This window comes from Saimiri boliviensis, chromosome 15 (genome assembly GCF_048565385.1).
Source record: "Saimiri boliviensis isolate mSaiBol1 chromosome 15, mSaiBol1.pri, whole genome shotgun sequence".
Classification (NCBI taxonomy): Eukaryota; Metazoa; Chordata; class Mammalia; order Primates; family Cebidae; genus Saimiri; species Saimiri boliviensis.
In genome coordinates this window covers 91,244,070-91,265,240 of record NC_133463.1, presented here as the reverse complement: position 1 = coordinate 91,265,240, position 21,171 = coordinate 91,244,070, and the positions used below count along the sequence as shown (strand labels likewise).

Here is a 21,171-nt window from a genome sequence, read left to right as displayed (position 1 = left end):
CCGCTCGGGGCGGGGCGCTCGGGGGCGGGGCCGCGCGGGTCCCACCCCTTTGTCCCGCAGCTCGGCGGGCGCACGCGCGCTGACCCCGTCGGGGGCCGTCCCGGCGCCGCGCCTGCGCGCTGGCCGCCTCGAGCGTCACTCCGCGCCTGCCGGCCGCCGGCCCCGCCCCGCTGGCGACACCACTGGCCGCGAGGCGCGGGGGGCCGCGCGCGCCGCCGTCCCGTTCCCGGCACTGGTGCAGACTCCTCCCGGGAAGAGCGGCCTCCGCGGTCGTCTCTGACGTGCTTCTGCCTTTGAAGTGTCGGGGCGCGGCACGTCGAGGGCCCGGGCGGCCAGGCGGAGCGTGCGCAGGGGCCGCGTCCCCCCGGGCCCCCGGCCTGCGGCTGTTGGTCGAGCCCAGTGCTTCATTTCCCGTGCGCGGCCCGGGCGGCCCTCTCTCTCCGCAGGCGTCCCGCGCCCGCCCATTCCTCCTCCCTGGTCGCCGCGTCCTCGGCTGGCGTGTGAGTACCGCGGCCCCCGCCGGAAGAAGCCGAGGGCGCCAGAGACGCCCGAGGGGCCGGGAGGGCGGGCGGCCCGGGCTGCGCCAGAAGCTCGCGCCGTTAGGGACTGAGGCGCAAGTGCGCCAGTGCCGGCTTAGGGGCCGTGGGCCAAGTGCGGCTCTTGGGGCGAGCGCAGAGGGGCGGGGCGACTGAGGCCTCGGGGCCCGCCTGGGGGGCGTCCGCGGGCCGGGGCCGCGGGGAACGCTGGCTCGCTGGGCATCCTGCTCCTGGAAGTCCCTCGGCCAGGCTGCGGGGTCCTCGGGCCTGTGTCTGCTGCAGTCTGCCCCGGTCGTTCCTCTGGCTTGCAGACCTTCGTCCGCCACGTGTGTAGTAAGCGCCTACTGCGCGCGTCTGCTGAGTCCGGAGGGGATAGGCAGGGGCGCAACACTTTTGGAACTTAGACGCTTGTGAACACGGAAAGGAGTAGGATGTACTGGGTCAAAATTTCTGTTTCCTGATTTAGGTAGGATGGTCTGGAGGTCTCTGAATTGGGGTGCTAGGATGGTGGGGGTGCTTTTGGTAAGAGGCTTTAAATGGAGGGAAGAAGGCAAAGGGGGCGGAGTGGGCTGGGGACCTGATGACACGTCAGGATTGCTTTCCAGAGTGAAGGACCGCCTGGCAGCAAGAGACTGTGTAGCTAAATTTCGGGTCGTCTCTGCCTGACCTGGCGGGGTGCTTCTTGAGTTGATACTGCTTGTGGCTCACCTCCCAGGGAGACAGGCCAGGCCCTCTCACCTGCGCAGCCTCCTGTAGCGCCGACCACCCGGTCCTCTGGAGCCCATGAGCCTTAAGCAGCTGCCTCAAAGGCAGTGGGTTACTTCTGGAGCCCCTGTGTAAGCTCAACCCTGCTCTGGGGGTCGGGGATGCAGCCAGGGTGATGGCCAGGGTGAAGGGCAGGTGTGAAAGGAGTCCCCAAGTGTCCTCTGAGGAAGTGGACAGTCAGCTTCGCCTTCTCATCAGATGCGCAGGCGGGCGCATGCACTGCCCAGCCAGGCTCCTAGATCCACTTCTTTGGGGCTTTCTGGGTGCAGTTCCAATCCTGTGGATAGCAGCTTCTCCCCTAGGCTGCTGCAGGGTTCACACGCAGTCAGTTGTGGAGAGTGAGCGCCCAGCTAGCAGAGCCCTCCGGTGTCTGGAGGCCCGGGCCCTTGGCTTTGCTCCCTGGGAGCTGGGTGAGGCTGCAGGGTTCAGTGCAGGTGAGCACACATGCTTGATGATGAACAGAGTACCTGACTGCGCTGTGCACTGGCGTCAGCCTTTTGGGGGCTGAGGACAGGAAAGGTGGCATGGAGCATTTTGTGGGTCATCATCCTGTGCCAGTGTTTTAAGGTGACGTGGAGTGCTGGAAGCTGGTGGCAGCAAGTTAGGCTGAGTGCTGATGTAGGAGCCTGCCACAGGTCTCCAGCTGCCCCGCCTCGCTGACAGCCATGGGGGCCATATGAGGTGTGGTGTGGGTGTTGTCAGGGGTTCCAGAAAGTCTCTGGAGTCACTCAGGAGGCATGGGGGCTGTGCCAGCAGGCAGGGTCAGCCAGAGTCCCGAGAGCAGTCTAGAAATGGTGCTGACCGACAGTGGCATTTAAGAAAGGATGTGGGTGGGGTGGGGTGACTTGGGCAGCTACGGTATGGGCTCTGAGGTATGCAGGTCAGGCTGGCGTTTCCCAGTAGGGCTGGAATATCCAGGGGTCAGACAGGAAAGTGGCTGAGTGGGAAAGTGGAGCTGTAGAGTTTTTCCCTTAAAAAGATCCAAAGCAGCCGTGCGAAGTGGCTCATGCCTGTAATCCCAGCACTTCAGGAGGCCGAGGCGGGCGGATCACCTGAGGTCAGGAGTTCCAGACCAGCCTGGCAAATGTGGTGCTGGCAGGTGCTTATAATCCCAACTACTGAGGAGGCTGAGGAAGCAGAATCGCTTGAACTTGGGAGGCAGAGGTTGCAGTGAACTGAGATTGCACCACTGCACTCCAGCCTGGCAACAAGCAAGACTCCCGTCTCAAAAAAAAAAAACCCCAGGCCGGGCGCGGTGGCTCAAGCCTGTAATCCCAGCACTTTGGGAGGCCGAGGCGGGTGGATCACGAGGTCAAGAGATCGAGACCATCCTGGTCAACATGGTGAAACCCCGTCTCTACTAAAAATACAAAAAAACTTAGCTGGGCATGGTGGCACGTGCCTGTAATCCCAGCTACTCAGGAGGCTGAGGCAGGAGAATTGCCTGATCCCAGGAGGCGGAGGTTGCGGTGAGCCGAGATCGCGCCATTTGCACTCCAGCCTGGGTAACAAGAGTGAAACTTCGTCTCAAAAAAAAAAAAAGAAAAAAAAAAAACCCCAAAAAACAAAAAACCAGAGGCCTCACTCGGCGCGGGAGGGTGCTGGTCTGTCCTGTGCGCTGTCCTCTGCCGTGCTTCGCCCACGGAGCTGCTTCCTCAGGTGCTCTGGCCTCATTTTCAGGGCTAGTTGTGGGACCCTTTGGGCACAGAAGATACAGAAAGTTCTGTCCGTCAGTGCCAGTCAGGCCAGTCAGGTGGGCGGGAGAGAGCTGCTGCTGGGAGGGTTGGGCGTGCACAGGCTGAGCCTGGCGGCCGAGCACACCCCCTGCCCACTTACTTGACTGCTCCCTGCGGAGGGCGGACGGTCTGGGAGCCCGTCTGTGTGTGCGACTGTGATGGGGTGGCGTGGAGGGCAGGGCCTGGGAGCCAGCTCCTCCCAGAAGCCTCCCTGTGCGCCAAGGGTGCGAGACCCTCAGGCCATGCAGCGCCTTTGCGGCCACAGCTCTCCAGGCTTGTCCTTACCTTCTTTCAGCGTCCTGAACTGCAATCTTCTGGGAAGGAGCGTCCTTGGCAAGGCTATTTGGGGGACAGGACCGGGAGCTGTGAGGGCCGTGCTGCTGCAGTGGGTCTTGCTGGGTGCTGCCTGCATCACAGACCCTGTTAGATGGGTGGAGCCTTCCAGAGCCAGGACCCCATGGCACCCTCAAACTCTGGGCCGCTGACGGAGGCTTGGGTGCTTAGCAGGCTGTCTGCCCCTTACTGGGGAGCCTTGGTGGTGAGCCCTGCATGCATCCCGGAGCCTGGCCTGCTCCCAGGAGCGGAGTCAGGACACTTGGCCCTGGGGCCTGGCTCTGGCGTTTCCAAGACTGCTTCTCTGGCAGCTGGCTGTGCCCCTGTGTTCTCTTTAGCAAGCTCTTTCCAAGCTTGGATAAACTTCAGGAGAGAAGGGGCTGGCCATCTGTAGGGATGCAGTTGAAAAAGTCATTGTGTCCTGCTCCAGGCTCTCCTGCCGGAGAGGAGAGGCTTGGGTGTGCGTGTCGTCAGAGTGAGTGGAAGCTCAGACTTGCCCTCTGTTAGGAGAGATGGTGTGCCTGGTCCGGCAGGTCCTCCTGTGCTCTGGAACGCGGGAAGCGGGGAAATGAGGGGGTGTGGGGGGCTGTGCTGGCTGTCCTGGGAGGATGTCTGCGCACTGTCAGTGGCCAGCTGCCCAGGTGACGGGCCTGGCCTCCGAGTCTCCAGCATGGCTCACTGTGGTATCTCCTGAGGGCTTTCTCTCTGCAGGGAAGCCCACTCAGGACCCCTCTTAACAGTCCCATGGGGCAGATGCCTAGTTCTTCTCTGCAGGGTGCCCCCTGCTACAGTGTGGGGTGCACAGAGGTGGGCAAGGCCCTGGGGCAGAGCTCCGCTTGGTGAAGGAAGACAGATCCGAGCCAGGGCTCTTGGGTTGCTCAGCAGCAGGAGGTGGCCCCTCCTGCCCAGTCCCACCCAGGGCATGGGCTGTGGCTGGGTTTTCAGCTGTGCCCAGCTGCCCTTCCCAGAGCTTGCAGGGTTTATGAAGTGGCTCTTGAGAGATCGGGGGCAGGTCACCGATCATCTGTGCACACCGTGGGAGAGTGAGTCTGGGAGGCCTTTGCGTCCCTTGAAGTTTTTTGCGGCTCGTGCTGGGGCCCTTGGGTGGCAGCCCTACCTCGATGGTGGCTCCTGCTGAGAGAGGCCCCGTACCAGTCTGGGCCCTGGGCTGCTTTCCCTGAAGGCTCCTTGTCAGCTTCCGGGCTTCCTTCAGCGCCTGGACACGCAGCCGTGCAGGGTCAGCTCCGGAGAGGATTGCGGGTGTTGGCTTACCTTGTCTCGGGCTGCCTTGCTCAGGTGATGACAGGGTGGGTAGATTTGGGAGAGGTTGGCTCAGATAGTGGTCCCTGCTTGTCCCCCAGGGACTGCCTGGGCTCCAGCTAACACGAATCCCAAGAGCTCCCCTTTCAAAGGATGACGGAGCGACACCTCCTCGAGCGTGTGGACTCAGCTGCCACCTGGGACTGTGGTGGTGGTGGTGGGTCTGTCTGGCACTCGGCTTCCGTCTCCACCAATGTCACCTCCATGCCACCTCACCAAGCAGCTTCTGAAAAGGCCCGGGCTGCTGCTGCTGCTGTGTCTGACCCACTCGGTCTTTCTGGCTGCCTCTAACCTTGCTGCTTTTTCCTTCATGCTGTCCTAGGAGGCCAAAGGAAAGTAAGTACTCACCTGTCCTGGTGCCCCGTCCCCTTCATTTGACCAGGGAACACCCAGCCAACACTGCACCACAGGAACCCCAGCACCACCTGTTCATGGCCCAGTCTGCCTGGAGGGGCTGTAGTTTCCTGTAAAGTGGAGGAATTGGGTTTTCTGGGTGGGGCAGCAGCAGGTGGTCACCCTGTGTGGCCCTGAGCAGGGTCCTGGCCTGGGCTGGCAGGTCAGCATGTGACATGCTGCTCTGCTCCCTGCAGGGAAGTGGCGGCAGTGCCAGGACTTGGTAGGAGCCTCCAAAGTGGCTTCCCCTCCCTGAGCGGCTGCTTCTGCCCGGATTCCCCAGGAATGTGGTCTGAGGCCACTTTAGCCAATAAAATCTGGCAGGGCATTGACACTGGGGGCCAGCTTAGTGGCACTGCTGACGGGAGCAGAGAGGCTAGCAGGGGTCCTGTGGGGGGCTTGATGGCCAGAGAAGTTAGAGGGCAGACGAGCCCTGCCCAGCTGGCCGGCCCTGCTGCCCCTCACCCCACCTCATGATGTCACAATGCTCTGCTTCCTGGGCTCTTACTCCCGTCCCACCCCAACCCTGCCCATCAGCCTGGCCCTGGTAAGTGTTGCCTCAGCCTGCGGGAGGAGTGAGTGGAGCCCAGGGAGCTGCTTCTTGGTCCCCGTGGCCTCACTGGTCCCATTGGAGCTCGCTGCTGGGACTGACGGATTCTGGCCACATGTCCAGAAAGAACTCCGTGTTCCATTCAGAGGCAGAGCGTGGCCATCCCCAAAGCGCTGCCTGCCTGGGTGGAGCCTAGACAGCTCAGCACCCCACCGGGGCATCAGAATTGGCCTTGGTTTTGTTGGGGAATGGTGGTGGGAGAGGGGCTAGACCCGGAGCCAGTGGTGCACAGGGCCTGCGCTTCACCGAAGGCTGCCTCCCTCAGTGCACACCAGGCAGGTGGCTCCAGTCACAGCCACGGGCCCCGGAGCCACTGGGTCTGCCCTCAGGCTCCGTCAGACGCTGGCGGAGGCAGCAGAAGAGCAGAGGTGTTGGTGAGGGCAGCTGCATGGCCCCCTCTTGAGGGTGCTCCTCGGTGTGGGTTAGGCCCAGGCACTTTCTGCTTTTGGGGAGCAGAGGGCGTGGCTGGGGAGGAAGCTATGGCAGGCTGAGCACAGGCTGGAGCACTGACCTGCATCCCGAGAGCAGATGTGCCCCTGCTGGGCCTGTCCTTTCCGTAACACTACGCTGGACACCTGGGAGCAGAGTGTGCCCCCCGCAGGATCCTGCGTGGCTGCTGGAGCACACTTCAGACCCAGCCGACCTTGGTCGTGCTCAGGGGCAGCAGATGATGGAGGTCACCCAGAGCTTGAGGGAGCAGCGCGTCCAGTGAGGAGGCTGAGGCTCCCAGGCCATGGTAGCAAGTAGGGGTGGGTCCCCACGACCCACCTCCCACCAAGATGGTCCCTCTCACATCACACAGTACCGGAACCTTAGAGGGGACCCTGGCGTCCTGGAACTGTGAAATCCCCGTTATGCCCCTTTAGTTAGGATGCACCCAGAGGTCTGGGCTCCGGTCGGGAGGCGGGGCGGCTGATAGAGAGCCCAGAGTCATCTCTGTGCTGGAGGCAGTTGGTCCCTCCTTTTTAGAGACCGGTCACCAGCATGCTCCCTGGTGTCTCCCATTGATGTGAGCCTCCATGAGTGGGTGCCCCACCCTCTGCCCAGCCACCTGGTTCCTCCTGAGGAGGACAGTCGGGCCCACGGAGAGGCTGTCCCGTTTTGAAAACCTTCAGGTGTGCTCTGGGTGCGGCTGTGGTATGGCCAGGACAGCCGCAGAGGCCGTTGTGTGCAGTGGGAACTCCAGCCACCGTGGTGGGGTGGTGGCCAGGCCTGGCCTGTGCAAAAATGCAGGGCAAGCTGGTTAGCCAGCTGAAGTTTATTTCAGATAAATAACGAAACATTTTTTAGTATGTTGCAGGTATTTCATGGGCCATACATTCACTAAGAAAATTATGTATTGTTCATATCCAAGTTAAATTAACTGAGCAAATCCTGCTTCTGTTTTGTCAACTTGGAGGTTGTGTAAGAAAAGGTTTTCCTGGCCAGGGCGGCTTGGTATAGTGTCTTCCGAACCCCTTTCGGAGAGCCGGAGCCATGGCAGATTAGTAAAGACAAGTTCTGCAGTTAAAACGTATATGTATATATTTATATACATGTATACGTATGCTATTTTGTCTTTTTTGAGACGGAGTCTTGCTCTTTCGCCAGGCTGGAGTGCAGTGGCGCGATCTCGGCTCACCGCAACCTCCACCTCCAGGTTCAAGCGCTTCTCCTGCCTCAGCCTCCTGAGTAGCTGGGGCTACCAGCACATACCACCACACCCAGCTAATTTTTTTTTTGTATTTTTGAGACGGGGTTTCACCATGTTGGCCAGGATAGTTTCAACCTCCTGACCTCGTGGTCTGCCTGCCTTGGCCTCCCAAAGTGCTGGGATTACAGGCGTGAGCCACCGTGACTGGCCTGTTTTTTCTCCACCACAAAATGTCCCCCACATGGGCCTTTCAAGTCCTTGAATGTCATGGCATGGAAGCCCCACTAGGGAGCATCCTCAGCCCCTGCCCCGGGAGGGCAGGCATGGGAGGGTGGGCACGGGGCCGAGGCCGCCCGCTGTGTTGCAAATCTGCCTCTGCTTGCTTTCTATCGCTGTGTCCGGAAGATGAGGAGCGGGAAGGCCTCCTGTGCCCTGGAGACGGTGTGGGAAGACAAGCTCAAGTATGAGGAGGCCGAGCGGCGCTTCTACGAGCAGGAGGCCACGCGGGCGGCCGCCTCCGCCCAGCAGCTGCCGGCCGAGGGGCAGGCCATGAACGGGCCCAGCCAGGACGACCCTGAGGACGTTGATGAGGCCGAGGCCCCTGACGGCAGCAGCAGGAGTGATCCCAGGAAGAGCCAGGACAGCAGGAAGCCCCTGCAGAAAAAAAGGAAGCGCTCTCCCAAGAGTGGGCTTGGCCCTGTGGACCTGGCTCTCATGGGCCTCTCGGCTGACCACGTGTGGCTGGACAAGTCACTTTTCGACCAGGCAGAGAGCGCCTACCACCAGAGGTTGTCAGATGTGGCTGCCCAGGCAGCCTGGCCTCCTGCCTTGGCCCCTTGGGGTCCCTGCACCCATGGAAGCCAGGTGGCCTGCCACCATGTGACGTGGGGGATCTGGGTCAACAAGTCTGCCTTCGACCAGGCTGAGCAGGCATTCGTGGAATGGTCTCAGGCCCTGTTGCTGGCCCCCGAGGGCGGCCACAGGGAAGAGACTCCTGACATAGGCCAGGAGGTGGCTGTCTCCCACCTGGCCCACCAGCCCAGCCCACCAGTCAATGGCCAGCCCCCACTGGGCAGCCTACAGGCACTGGTTCGGGAGGTGTGGCTGGAGAAGCCCCGGTATGATGCGGCCGAGAGGGGCTTCTACGAGGCCCTGTTTGATGGCCATCCCCCCGGGAAGGTGCGCCTGCAAGAGCCAGCCGGCCAGGCCGAGGGTGCCCGGCGGGGCCGCCGAGACCGGCGGGGCCGCAGTGCCTTAGGGAACAAGAGGGCCGTGCCGCGACGGGCCGATGGGGGGGCCCCCTCTGCCTTGCCCTACTGTTACTTCCTGCAGAAGGACGCAGAGGCCCCCTGGCTCAGCAAGCCCACCTATGACAGCGCCGAGTGTCGCCACCATGCCGCCGAGGCCCGGCGCGTGGCCTGGCGTCTTGAAGCTGCCTCCCTGTCTCGCCGACCCAGTCCTCGGTCTGGCCCATCCATGTCCAGCCTGAGACCCAAGTAGGAGAAATGTGCCGGGTGGGCACCCAGCCTGGGCTATGGGCAGAGGGACAGCCATCCCAGGCTGGGGCTCCTCCGGCTCCTTCCCATGCCCACCTGGGGTGGGGGCTCCCCGAGACCTGTGGGCCCAGCTGAGTAGAATGCAGGAGCAGGCTGAGCCAGGGTTATGCTGTGCTTGGGGTCACAAAACTCTGGGCTGCTGGGTGGGGGTAGGGATCGTGTCAGCACAGGACAGACTGGGCCTCACTCAGGGTCCCTCCCCTCTTTGGCTGGGAAACTCCCCAGTCCTCTGTGGCTGACGCAATGCCAGGACTGAGAAGATGGGATGACCCATGTGGGAGGGAAGCATTGAAGCTGGTTTCTGGCTCCAGCACTCCCCTGGGATGAGATGTAGGAGCCAGTGTGTCCCTGCTTGCCCGTCCTGTGCACCCCCAGCTTCCCTTGTCATCTGTAACTGCCTCCGAGGGAAGGTGGCAGCGTTTCAGCTACACGGGTGCATGACCAGTGAGGCAGCCTCTGTCCAGGGTGCCCGGTTTGCGTGGCCTCCCTCTGGGTGCTGGGGGCTTGCTCCAGGGTTGCAGGTGCAGCCCCAGCAGCGGTCTGGGGGGCCAGCAGGTCTCGGGCGGTGGGGGCGGGCAGTTAGATGTGAAAGGGAATGCAGAAGGCATGGAAGTGGCGAGGCCTGCTGAAGAGGGTGACCTGGTGGTGGGGCGGGCTGGGTCAGGGAAGGACTTGGAAGGTCCTACATGAGTGTCCCAAGCAGCTGCCTGGGCCCCGGAAGAGGTGGTGCCAACCTCGGACCCCCAGGGGTCTGGATTTGCTGGTTGACAAGATCAGACCTGAGGGTGGGACCCCATAGGGGAATGCCACCTCCTGCTCCTCCGCCTGCCCTGGTGTTCTCAGTGGCCTGATCCCTCCTCTCCAAGAACATCCTGGGTCAGGGATGTGGAGCCCTTGGTTGTTGAGAGGACACTTGGCGAGGTCCAGCAACGGCCCAGAGTCCTCCACGGAGACTGTTGGCAGAGCGGGATGGGGACCCTTCTGTTGCATTTGGTTGGGCAGTAGGAGGGCCTTGGCCAGTCCAAGGTTGGGGCAGCAAACTCCATAAAGAACCAGAAGGTCTGGGTTCCAGCCACACAGGCGTCTGCCCAGCTCCTCTGCTGCCAGGCAGTGGGAGCAGCACCAGGTGGGGCTGTGTGCCAGGAAAAACCCATAGGCAGGATTTGCCATAGTCCCTGGTCTAGGGCAGCAGCTGTCAACCTTCTTGGTCTCAGGACCCCAAAGAGCTTTCATTATATCTACTGAGTTTTACCACGTTTGCAATTAACACTGAAAAATGGGCCCGGCATGGTGGTGACTCATGCCCATAACCCCAGCACTTTGGGGGGGCCAAGGTGGGTGGATCACCTGAGGTCAGTAGTTCAAGACCAGCCAACATGGTGAAAGCCCATCTCTACTAGAAATGAAAAAAATTAGCCAGGTGCAATGTTGGGTGCCTGTAGTCCCAGCTACTTGGAAGGCTGAGGCAGGAGAATTGCTAAACCCACGAGGCGGAGGCTGTAGTGAGCCAAGATCACGCCACTGACTCCAGCCTGGGTGACAAAGTGAGACTTTAAGTTAAAAAAAAAAAAAAAAAGAAACTGAGAAATGCTAAGTATACATATTTGTTGAAGAAGAAACTTGTTATATATTAGTAACATATTCATGTTTTTTTATGAGAAGTACTTTTCCTATAACCAGAAAGCTCAGTGAGCAGATCAAGTCTGGCTTAGTGGGAGGCAGCCAGGCCCTGGCATCCGCCTCCGCGCTCCAGCTGTCTGACGTAAACCCAGCTTCCTGTGGCCGAAAGGAAGGGCCTTGTGGCCCCCAGAGGTTTTTGGACCACACCTTGAGAACCCCTGGTCTGGAAGACAGGCCTGGGACGCCATGTGGGGCGAGGGCTACGGACTTGGTGTCACTGTGTGGAGACCCACTGGTGTTCTCCACGGGCCTGGAGTCTGTGTCACCGGGACCAGCGGTGTGAGTCAGCAGAGCTGGTGTCTGGAGCTGGGGTGTTGGCTCCACCGCACCCTGGTGCTTCGGGGCTGCCCTGAGGGTCTCTGTAGGGAAGGGTGAGGCCAGGGCTGTCTTCGACCCTCTTCCCCACCTTGCTGACTTTGCCTCTCTTTCCCCTCCCAGGAGAAAAATGGCTACAAACTTCCTAGTACATGAGAAGATCTGGTTCGACAAGTTCAAATATGACGATGCAGAAAGGAGATTCTACGAGCAGATGAATGGGCCTGTGGCTGGTGTTTCCCGCCAGGTGAGGGCTGGTGGCTCTGCTGCCCTACAGGAGTGGCTGGGACACACAAGGAGGGTTCAGCCAGGCCAGGAGGAGTGCCTCTGGTGGCATCAGGAGGGCATGGGCACCCTGGCCCAATGGCTCTGCTGTGGGTGCTGGGAGTGGGGTCTGGGGCAGGCAGGCTTGGCCGGCCCCCCAGGCTGGGTCTGCTCAGGGCCCCCCTGCTGGCGCCTGTGCAGTGCATGGGGCCGGGCCTGGCACTGGTTCCCTGCAGACATGGGCTCCCGGGCCCGTTGTCACGGCGGGTGCAGTGTTGGCTGCCTGCAGCCCCAGCTACTCGGAAGGCACCTTCTGCTTTGCTGGCCTGTGAGCTGTTATTCTGTGCAGTACTTTCTCGCTTGCTCTCTGTGAGGGTTCATGGGTTTTTTGGATTTTTAATTAAAAAAATTTTCTTAGGCCGGGCGCGGTGGCTCCAGCCTGTAATCCCAGCACTTTGGGAGGCCGAGGCGGGTGGATCACGAGGTCAGGAGATTGAGACCATCCTGGTCAACATGGTGAAACCCCGTCTCTACTAAAAATACAAAAAATTAGCTGGGCGTGGCAGTGCGTGCCTGTAATCCCAGCTACTCAGGAGGCTGAGGCAGGAGAATTGCCTGAACCCAGGAGGCGGAGGTTGCGGTGAGCCGAGATCGCGCCATTGCACTCCAGCCTGGGTAACAAGAGCGAAACTCTGTCTCAAAAAAAAAAAAAAAAAATCTTTTTTTAAATTAAAAAAAATTAATTTTTAATTTTTAAATTAAAAAAAAAAAAAAGACTGGTTCTTTCTGCACTGTCTGCAGGAGAATGGCGCCAGCGTGATCCTCCGTGACATTGCCAGAGCCAGAGAGAACATCCAGAAATCCCTGGCCGGAGTGAGTACCCGCGGGCTCCTGCCCGGCCAGCAGCATTCTCATTTTCCCGACGCCACTGGTGGTTTTGGCTTCACAGCAGAGTCAGGGCGGAGTGTGCAGCGCTGTGCTCCTGGGGACGTGTGGCTCTGTGGCCTTCAGGCCCCGACTGCCACGGACGGTGTTCTTACTCTCCTGTCCTTCCTGTGCTTCCCTCTCATCTGCCCCCTGGCCGTCACACTGGCCGCTCCTGCAGGGCCGGCTGGGGGCTGAGTGGTGCCATTCGCAGGGCGGCTGTGGGTACTGCTGTGGGCTTGTGCCTCCTGCTCACTCCCCGTGGCAGGACTGTGTCTGCCGGGCCTTCCTGCATTCCCTCTTGGGTCTTGCTCCCTGAGGAGAGAGGAGTGGTGGTTCCACGGGCGAGAGGAGTTCAGAGCCTAGAGTTGGCACCATGTTGAGTTAGAGACCCAGAGAGGAGCCCTGTAGCCCTGTTTGGCCTCCAGGCCCTGGGCCCTCGAGATCAGGAGTCGGGGCAGTGGCTGCAGCCTGACTGGGGCTGGCTGGGGAAGGAGTGACCTCCAGGACGTGGCAGTCCTGCTGTTCCCGAGGAGTTGGGACTCGTTCTCCCCGGGACAGGGTGCTGTCCTGGCCCTGAGAATGGGGTCTGTGTTTCCTGTGGCTGCTGCCGTGGCATCCCACGGTTTCACACTGGAAACAGCACATATGTGTCCTACTCTGAAATGTGTCTCACGAGGCTGACCAGTGTCGGCAGGGCTGCTGTCCTTCTGAAGGCTCCAGGAGGAGTCTGTTCCTTTGCCTCCCCCAGATTCTGTCGATGCCCACGTTTGCTTGGTTCTCGGTTCAAGGTCCTCAGCCGGCAGCCTCGTCACCTCGGCCTCCATGTGCGTCTCACGCCTCTCCGCGAGCCCCCCACCTCACTGTCACTTACACGGGCCCGCCTGGCTCCCGGGTCCAGGATATTCCCCACCTTAAAATTCTGTATTTAATCATGTTTGCCGCTGCTTCTTTTTGCCATGTGAGGTAGTGGATTCCCATGCTCGGGGGCTTGGGGCATGGGAGTTGGAGATTCCCATTGCCTCATTCATAAGGTGCGTTGCTCCCCACCAACATCCGCAGAAGCCTGGGCCCCCCACAGTTCCCCACAAAGTCCACAATCCCGTCCAGTCGGGCATGGAGGATTGCATGGTCCATTCCTTCAATCTGTGGGCTGGTGAGACTGGAAAACAAGTTATCTGCTCCCAAAATATGATTTGGGGACAGGCATTTCTCTTCAAAATGGGAAAGAGGAGGGAAGAGGATGTTCGTCCAGGCAGTTTCACCGTCCAGCCCGGCGGACGGCCTGAGGTTTGAAGGCTTGGGAGTGTCCCTGTGTGGCTCACGGTCCCACCCTCTGTCATCTTTAACATACCAGCAGCACGTTCCTGGCAGTTTAGGGTTAGGCTGTTGTAGAAGATGATGTTGGCTCTGCCCTGCTCCTTACCTCCTTCTGCATCTTCACTGAGGGTCTGCCGACAGTCTGCTCAAGACAGGCTAGGGTTTTTCTTTTGGTGGGGGACAGGGGTGGACGGAGTCTTGTTCTGTCACCCAGGCTGGAGTGCAGTGACAGGATCCTGGCTTGCTGCCTCCTCTGCCTCTGGCGTTCCAGTGATTCTCAACTGCAGCCTTCCAAGTAGCTGGGACTACAGGCGCGCACCACTGCGCCCGGCTAAGTTTTTTGTATTTTTTTTTTTTTTTTTTTTTTTTTTTGAGACGGAGTTTCGCTCTTGTTACCCAGGCTGGAGTGCAATGGCGCGATCTAGGCTCACCGCAACCTCCGCCTCCCGGGTTCAGGCAATTCTCCTGCCTCAGCCTCCTGAGTAGCTGGGATGACAGGCACGCACCACCATGCCCAGCTAATTTTTTTTTTTTTTTTTTTTTTTGAGACGGAGTTTCGCTCTTGTTACCCAGGCTGGAGTGCAATGGCGCGATCTCGGCTCACCGCAACCTCCACCTCCTGGGCTCAGGCAATTCTCCTGCCTCAGCCTCCTGAGTAGCTGGGATTACAGGCAGGCGCCACCATGCCCAGCTAGTTTTTTGTATTTTTAGTAGAGACGGAGTTTCACTATGTTGACCAGGATGGTCTCGATCTCTTGACCTCGTGATCCACCCACCTCGGCCTCCCAAAGTGCTGGGATTACAGGCTTGAGCCACCGCGCCCGGCTTAATTTTTTGTATTTTTAGTAGAGACCGGATTTCTCAGTGTTGGCCAGGCTGGCCTTAAACTCCTGACCTCAAGTCATGCCCCTGCCTAGGCGTCCCGAAGTGCTGGGATTACAGGCGTGAGCCACTGCACCCGGCTCAGGCTAGGATTTTTCTCTTACGCTTCTCAGAGTTCTTCCAGCCTCACCACTGCCCAACTCCAAAGCTGTCTCCACATTTCTAGATATTCCCACAGCACCCCACTTCCTAGGGCCACGATCTGTGTTGGTTTCCACTCAGCGTGCTCTCGCATTGCCATACTTCAGTGGCTCAAAACAGCGCGAGGGCCTCATCCTGCAGTTTTGGTGGTGAGAAGTCTCAGATTCTATCTTACGGGCCAAAATCAACTGTCGGCAAGGCTGTGGTCATTCTGGTGTCTCTGCAGGGAGAGTCAGCTTCCTCGTCTCTTCTGGCTGCTGGAAGCTGCCCACAGCCCTTGGCACAAGGCTCCTAGGTAGCTGTCTCATCACTCAGCCTGCCTCTCCCCTCCCTCCCTTCTTCCCCCTGCCTCTATGGGTCAACCTGGGTTATCCAGCATCCTTTCCATGTTCAGATTCGCTTCATCACAGCTGCAGAATCCCTTTTGCCATGGGGACTATATTTGCAGGCCCTGGGGACTGTATGTGGACGTCTTTGTGGGGGCCGTCATTCTGTCTGCCACAGCCACAGCCAGCTGGGGGTGTGCTGGCTCCCAGGCCATAATCTGGGCATCCCTGGGTCGGTGGCCCCAGGGAGGGCTGCCACTCCTGTCTGCCAGGCAGGTGCTCCTTTGTGCCTTGCGTTCTGCCCAGATCCCAACCCAGCAGCACCCCTGGCTTGCCCAGGCACCTGACCAAGTCCAGGCTAGGCAGACACGGGGTTAAGGTAGTGCAGATTTTTGCACCGAAGTCAGGCACATTGTGCTCTGGTACCCAGAAGCAGGATACGGGGGCTTGGCCCTGGGCTGTGAGAACTCTTCTTACCCTGGCTGTGTGGGATCAACCCTGAGGTCCCCGTCTCTGAGGCAGGCAGGTGGGCACACTATTAGGGCTTAGGAGCTGGTTTGTTGCTATAACCAAGTTCCACAGACTGGGTGACTTAAACCACCTGTATTTTTTCATAGCTCGGAGGCTGGAAGTCCATGATCACAGTGGCAGCAGGGCTGGTTTCTCCTGAGGCCCCGCTCCTTGGCATGTGGACGGTCTTCTCTGTGTCTTCACATGGTCATCCCTCTGAGAGCGTGTGTCCCAATGTTTTCATGTTAGACAGCAGTCAGATTGGATTGCCGCCAGCCCTTCAGTGACGATTACCTCTGTATAAAGGCCCAATCTCCAAATAAGGTCACATTTGGGGGATAAGACTCCAACATGTGGATTGAAGCATTTGCCTTTGGCATATCCCGGGTCCCTGAGGGCCTGCTGTGACGGCACTGGATGACCTGGGTCTGCCCCACTGAAGCTGTGCTCGGGGTCCCTGGATGTGTGATATCCCCAGTCCCCTCCGGAGTCAGCATCAAGGGAGGGGGCTCCTGTTCTGGCCTGAGTGCTGTGGGCTCTGGCCTAGTTGCCCTCAGAGCCACCCCAGGCGGTGGTGAAATGCCCCCCACTGCTCATGATGCATCCTGGGGCCAGTGCTGACTTAAAGCCTCTTCCAGAGGGGACCTTTTCCGTGTTCTTGGGTCTGCTGTGCGGGCTGCACGAGGCCTCAGGTGCCATGGCCCTGCCCCTCACAGATTCTGGCTTCCAGGGACCCAGCCCCACTCCCACAGGAGATCTGCTGTGATTCTCCATGCCCCACGCCCCCATGCCCCATAGCCTGGCCCTCCTGTGCCCCAGCTTCGGCCCCAGAGGTTGTCAGAGTTTTCTGCCAGTGTCTCCCGCACCTGCACTACCATTCCCATGTGTTAGGATTCACTCAAGGTAGTGGCAAAATGGGAAGGGAAATATGGGGAAGTTAGATTCTAGTCGTCAACGTTTTGGAAAGCGGAAAAGTTTCGGCGAGACTGGCTAAAGGCAGCCAGTTCTTAATGTTAGAACTTCAAGTCATAAGGTAAAGATGAAGATGATAAAATCTCCGCCAGCGAAGTCTGTTTACCTCACATTCCTTTGTCCCTGCTCTCATTTGTCTGCTTACATAAACCGTGTGCTAGATGGCCCTCTCAGCACACACAAAACCACTCTTAACATATTAATTATCCACAGCGTGTTGACTTAGAGCCTCTGTTAACAAATCTATACTGAGTAAACATCAGGGGAACAGGGAGTCGTGTTCAGTTAGCTGCAGTCGCCCTCTGGAAGCAGCAGACAAGCATCCCCAGCCGGCTCAGATAGCTGTGCTGGGTGTCTGAGTGCGTCCACTCATCAGATCGCTGTGCTGGGTGTGTGTGTGCGTCCGCTCATCAGACCGCTGTGCTGGGTGTGTGTGTGCGTCCGCTCATCGGATCGCTGTGCTGGGTGTGTGTGTGCGTCCGCTCATCGGACCGCTGTGCTGGGTGTGTGTGTGCGTCCGCTCATCGGACCGCTGTGCTAGGTGTGTGTGCGTCCGCTCATCGGATCGCTGTGCTGGGTGTGTGTGTGCGTCCGCTCATCAGATCGCTGTGCTGGGTGTGTGTGTGCGTCCGCTCATCGGACCGCTGTGCTGGGTGTGTGTGTGCGTCCGCTCATCGGATCGCTGTGCTGGGTGTGTGTGTGCGTCCGCTCATCAGACCGCTGTGCTAGGCGTGTGTGCGTCCGCTCATCTGACCGCTGTGCTAGGTGTGTGTGTGCGTCCGCTCATCGGACCGCTGTGCTGGGTGTGTGTGTGCGTCCGCTCATCGGACCGCTGTGCTAGGTGTGTGTGCGTCCGCTCATCAGATCGCTGTGCTGGGTGTGTGTGTGCGTCCGCTCATCGGATCGCTGTGCTGGGTGTGTGTGTGCGTCCGCTCATCGGACCGCTGTGGTGGGTGTGTGTGTGCGTCCGCTCATCAGACCGCTGTGCTGGGTGTGTGTGCGCGTCCGCTCATCAGATCGCTGTGGTGGGTGTGTGTGCGCGTCCGCTCATCGGACCGCTGTGCTGGGTGTGTGTGCGCGTCCGCTCATCAGATCGCTGTGCTGGGTGTGTGTGTGTCCGCTCATCGGATCGCTGTGCTGGGTGTGTGTGTGCGTCCGCTCATCGGACCGCTGTGCTGGGTGTGTGAGTGTGTCCGCTCATCCGTCGCTGAGTCAGGTCTGCGGGACGGACCTCCACAGGTGGTGATCAGCGGCCCACACACGCCCTGCCAGCCTGGCCTTACTTCCTCCTGGCCTTGCTGCCAGGTGGGCCTCCTGGGCCACAGTGTTGGCTCAGCCTTGCCCATGATCTGTGGGGCTCAGCCCCCACACTCTTCAGATACATAAACACGCAGTCCCCATAGCATGTTCCCAAGGACTGGCAGAAGGTCCCCAGGGACGGGGCTTGAGTGTGTCTGCACCTGCTACAAGGAGCGAGTGTGTCTGCCCAGCTGCTGCGGCTCCTCCCCGCAGAGAGGGAACCCTGGGGAGCTGTCGAGATGGAGTCAGCTGAGAGCTCCATGAGGCCAGGCGCACCCTGTCCTAAGAGCCATTCCGTTGGCGGGTAGGCTGGCAGAATGGACGGTGCATGCAGGTGGATGCCCAAGGACTGGCTCATGTCAAGGGCCAGGAGGCTGGGAGCCTGTCTGGGCCCCGGGGCGTCAATCAGGCTGAGCTGTGGCAGAGTATGAGGTGGGCTTGGGGCTCTGGGTCATCTAGAAACTGGTTTGCTGAGTGAGATGGCAGGCGTGTGTTCCAGGGAGGCGAGGCTGTGGGTGGCTCCTGCCCACATAGGCGAGCTCCTTCCTCCTGCCCCCACTGGGCCCTCAGCTGCTCTCCCCTCCCATTGCGAGTGCCGCCTGGTCCCCTGAGGCCTGTCCCAGGCTGTCTCCAGGACTGTGAGCCCTTTACCACCTCCCACCCAGCCTCTGAGGCTGGCTGCTCAGCGGGGTCCCACCAGGCAGCAGCAGCCATGCCCAGCTCCCCATGGCCTCTGTCTGGGGAACCCTGGGCTTCCTGGCTGAGAATTTCACTGTGGTCGATGGCGGCTGCCATCTCCGAGGTCACCACCCATAAATTTGAGCTGGGTGTTTGCAGGGGGCACCTTTTGTGAGTTCCCACATGAGGTCCCCCTGAGCATGGCAGGGGGACCCAATGACACTTACCAGAGCCTCTGAGGGGACTCAGGAGCTGTGAATAAGGGGCTTCAGGAGCGGGCTGGGGCACTGAGCCCTCCCTCCTCCTGCCTTGCAGAGCTCAGGCCCCGGGGCCTCCAGCAGCCCCGGCGGAGACCACGGCGAGCTCCTCGTCCGGATCGCCAGTCTGGAGATGGAGAACCAGAGCCTGCGTGGCGGTGAGGCCCGGGCCAGTGGGTAGGGGCTGCCCCTGGCCCCTGCCATCTAACCATGCCCCCCTCGTCCCCACAGTGGTGCAGGAGCTGCAGCAGGCTGTCTCCAAGCTGGAGGCCCGGCTGAATGTGCTGGAGAGGAGCTCACCCGGCCACCGGGCCACAGCCCCGCAGACCCAGGTGCGTGCCCTCCCCAAACCTGATGCTGCGAGGGGACCACATGGCCCTGCTGGCTTACCAGTCTCCCTGTGCGCTGGCCCCAGCAACAGTGATGAGCTGGCAGCCAGGATACTGGTGTCCTCAAGTCCTCAGGAAGGGTTACAGCTAACCCCCTGGGCGGTGGAGGCAGCTCCTGTCTTTCCCTGGGCCCTGTGTGTTGGGAGCTCCAGCTCGGGGGCGCAGGGCCTGCCCTTCCTCCGGTGGGGTAGGGGGAGGGCCGGGAGGCAGCCAGGCAGCTCTGGGCCCTGGCTGCGGCGTCTCAGCCTTGCCTCTTGTCCGTCCCCTGTGGCAGCACGTGTCTCCCATGCGCCAAGTGGAGCCCCCAGCCAAGAAGCCAGCCACACCAGCAGAGGATGACGAGGACGATGACATTGACCTGTTTGGCAGCGACAATGAGGAGGACCAGGAGGCGGCCCAGCTGCGGGAGGAGCGGCTGCGGCAGTACGCGGAGAGGAAGGCCAAGAAGCCCGCGCTGGTGGCCAAGTCCTCCATCCTGCTGGATGTCAAGCCTGTGAGTGGGAGGGCAGGGCTTTGGGTGGCTGGGCACTGCCCTGGCACCCGCCCAGCCGGCTCAGCTTGTGATCCTGCCCCTGCCCTTCTGGATTCTGGGGAGACTTTAAAGCCCAGTTTAGAAGTCCTGGGATAAACACGAACTTGGAGACATGCAGGTGTGAATTTGAATTGTTTTCTGAGGCCCCTTTAAGGAAACAGTTGTGCACACAGTGGTTGGGGGAGGGGCACACAGGTATTTTAGGGGTGGCTGACCCCAGCTTTTCTTCTCCTTTCCCCACAGTGGGATGATGAGACGGACATGGCCCAGCTGGAGTCCTGCGTGCGTTCCATCCAGCTGGACGGGCTGGTCTGGGGGGCCTCCAAGCTGGTGCCTGTGGGCTACGGTATCCGGAAGCTGCAGATTCAGTGTGTGGTGGAGGATGACAAGGTGGGGACGGACTTGCTGGAGGAGGAGATCACCAAGTTTGAGGAGCACGTGAGTGGGCTGGCTAGGGAGGGAAGGGGGTGAGGAGGCTGGGGCCCGACCCACACCCTGTGCTCCACCCCACAGCAGTAGGGAGCGAGTCCCAGAGTGAACCCTGCCTCAGTGGGGGCTCCTGGCACCACATGGGTGTAGGAAAACAGCCCTGACCGTCGCCTTCCGCCTCTCCCCAGGTGCAGAGCGTCGACATCGCAGCTTTCAACAAGATCTGAAGCCTGAGTGTGTGCGTGTGCGTGTGCGTGTGCGTGAGGCCCTGCCATGATTAAAAACTGAGACCGGCCCTCTGGCTCCCGTCCTGGTCATTTCCTGCCCATACCTGGCCTGTCTCCTTCCCCGTCTCAGCCCCATCTCTGCCCTGCCACCTCCACACGGTCCTCTCAGCTGCCGCCACCCTCTGAGGCCATGTGACCTTGCCCGGGCAGACCTCCGCCTGCCCCTCTGTCTCCTGGCCACTCCCTCCCAAAGCTCTGGCCCTTCCTTCTTTCCATGGAAAGCAAGTCCGGTTCAGGGGGTTTAAAAAGCCAGAAACAGAATCTGTTAGCTTATTATCTGGAGAGAGATCACCGCCCCTGCCTCCCGTCAGCACTGTCCCCTATGGAGGCAAGTGTGCAAGCCTGGACCTGTCCGGACAGAGGCCCCAGTGGCAGCCGGCCCTGCTGCCGTGCCCTTGGTCATGTGCTGCCCTGGCCTTCCCCTCATTCAGTCCTGGTGCCCCTGCCCCCCTCGATCCAGGGACTATGCCCCTCCCTTGATGATCCGGGGTGGCCAGAGTGGGGCTGCCTGTGCTCTGTGGAGCTGTACCTTGGTGTCCTGGCAGCCGCATGTGGTCAGCTTGTGTGGCCACGCCCCCTCCCCTGGATCACCCGTGTCTGCACTGGGTGAAAGAGGGTGGGGTGTGATTACTGGATTACTTCTGGTCAGACTGTCCTCAGGGCCCCAAGCCACAGGGAATGGATCCCCTGGGTCCTGAGGGCCCTGACTACCCTCAGAACTTTAGAAGGTTTCCCATGGGGCTTGGAGTGCAGGACCCGATAAAAGCCATCACTGAGGAACACGGGGCCTTCAGAGCCACAGGCCTTTTGGTGCCAGCTGGCTGGGCATGCGCCCTCTGCCTCATGCCAGCCTTTCCTGGGTGCCAAGCTCTTTCCAAGCGACATTCATGCCCATCTGGGCTTCCTCGTCCCAGCGTGGCTGCTCAAGCTCCAGCTGGGGTAGCCTCTGGCCTCCGCTCCCCAGGGCCAGGGCACAGGCTGGCCGGCGGCCAACTGCCGTCCTCTGGGTCGCTGCGGGTGCAGTCTGGCTGGCGTGTTCTCCACCCTTTCCGCCTCCTGGAAAGCTGCACCTCGTTACCCGGCC

The 21,171-nt window shown here is 60.3% G+C and overlaps 1 protein-coding gene across 5 annotated transcripts; it reads left to right on the top strand.

The window, feature by feature from the left end:
* The first annotated feature begins 163 nt into the window (after window positions 1-163).
* Window positions 164-20,095, top strand: EEF1D (eukaryotic translation elongation factor 1 delta). 5 transcript variants are annotated; one of them, XM_074387256.1, is made up of 9 exons: window positions 2,613-5,026; window positions 7,732-8,822; window positions 11,001-11,124; window positions 11,943-12,014; window positions 18,509-18,608; window positions 18,682-18,782; window positions 19,114-19,332; window positions 19,615-19,809; window positions 19,989-20,095. In XM_074387256.1, the coding sequence occupies exons 2-9, from the start codon at window positions 7,732-7,734 to the stop codon at window positions 20,025-20,027; spliced, it is 1,941 nt and encodes a 646-aa protein (XP_074243357.1). In that variant the 5' UTR covers window positions 2,613-5,026; the 3' UTR covers window positions 20,028-20,095. The 5 variants fall into 5 exon arrangements, with proteins under 5 accessions (XP_039320808.1, XP_039320807.1, XP_074243358.1 ...); XM_039464873.2 differs by lacking the exons at window positions 2,613-5,026; window positions 7,732-8,822 and adding an exon at window positions 166-500; XM_010329889.3 differs by having other exon boundaries at window positions 2,613-8,822.
* The last annotated feature ends 1,076 nt before the right edge of the window (window positions 20,096-21,171 follow it).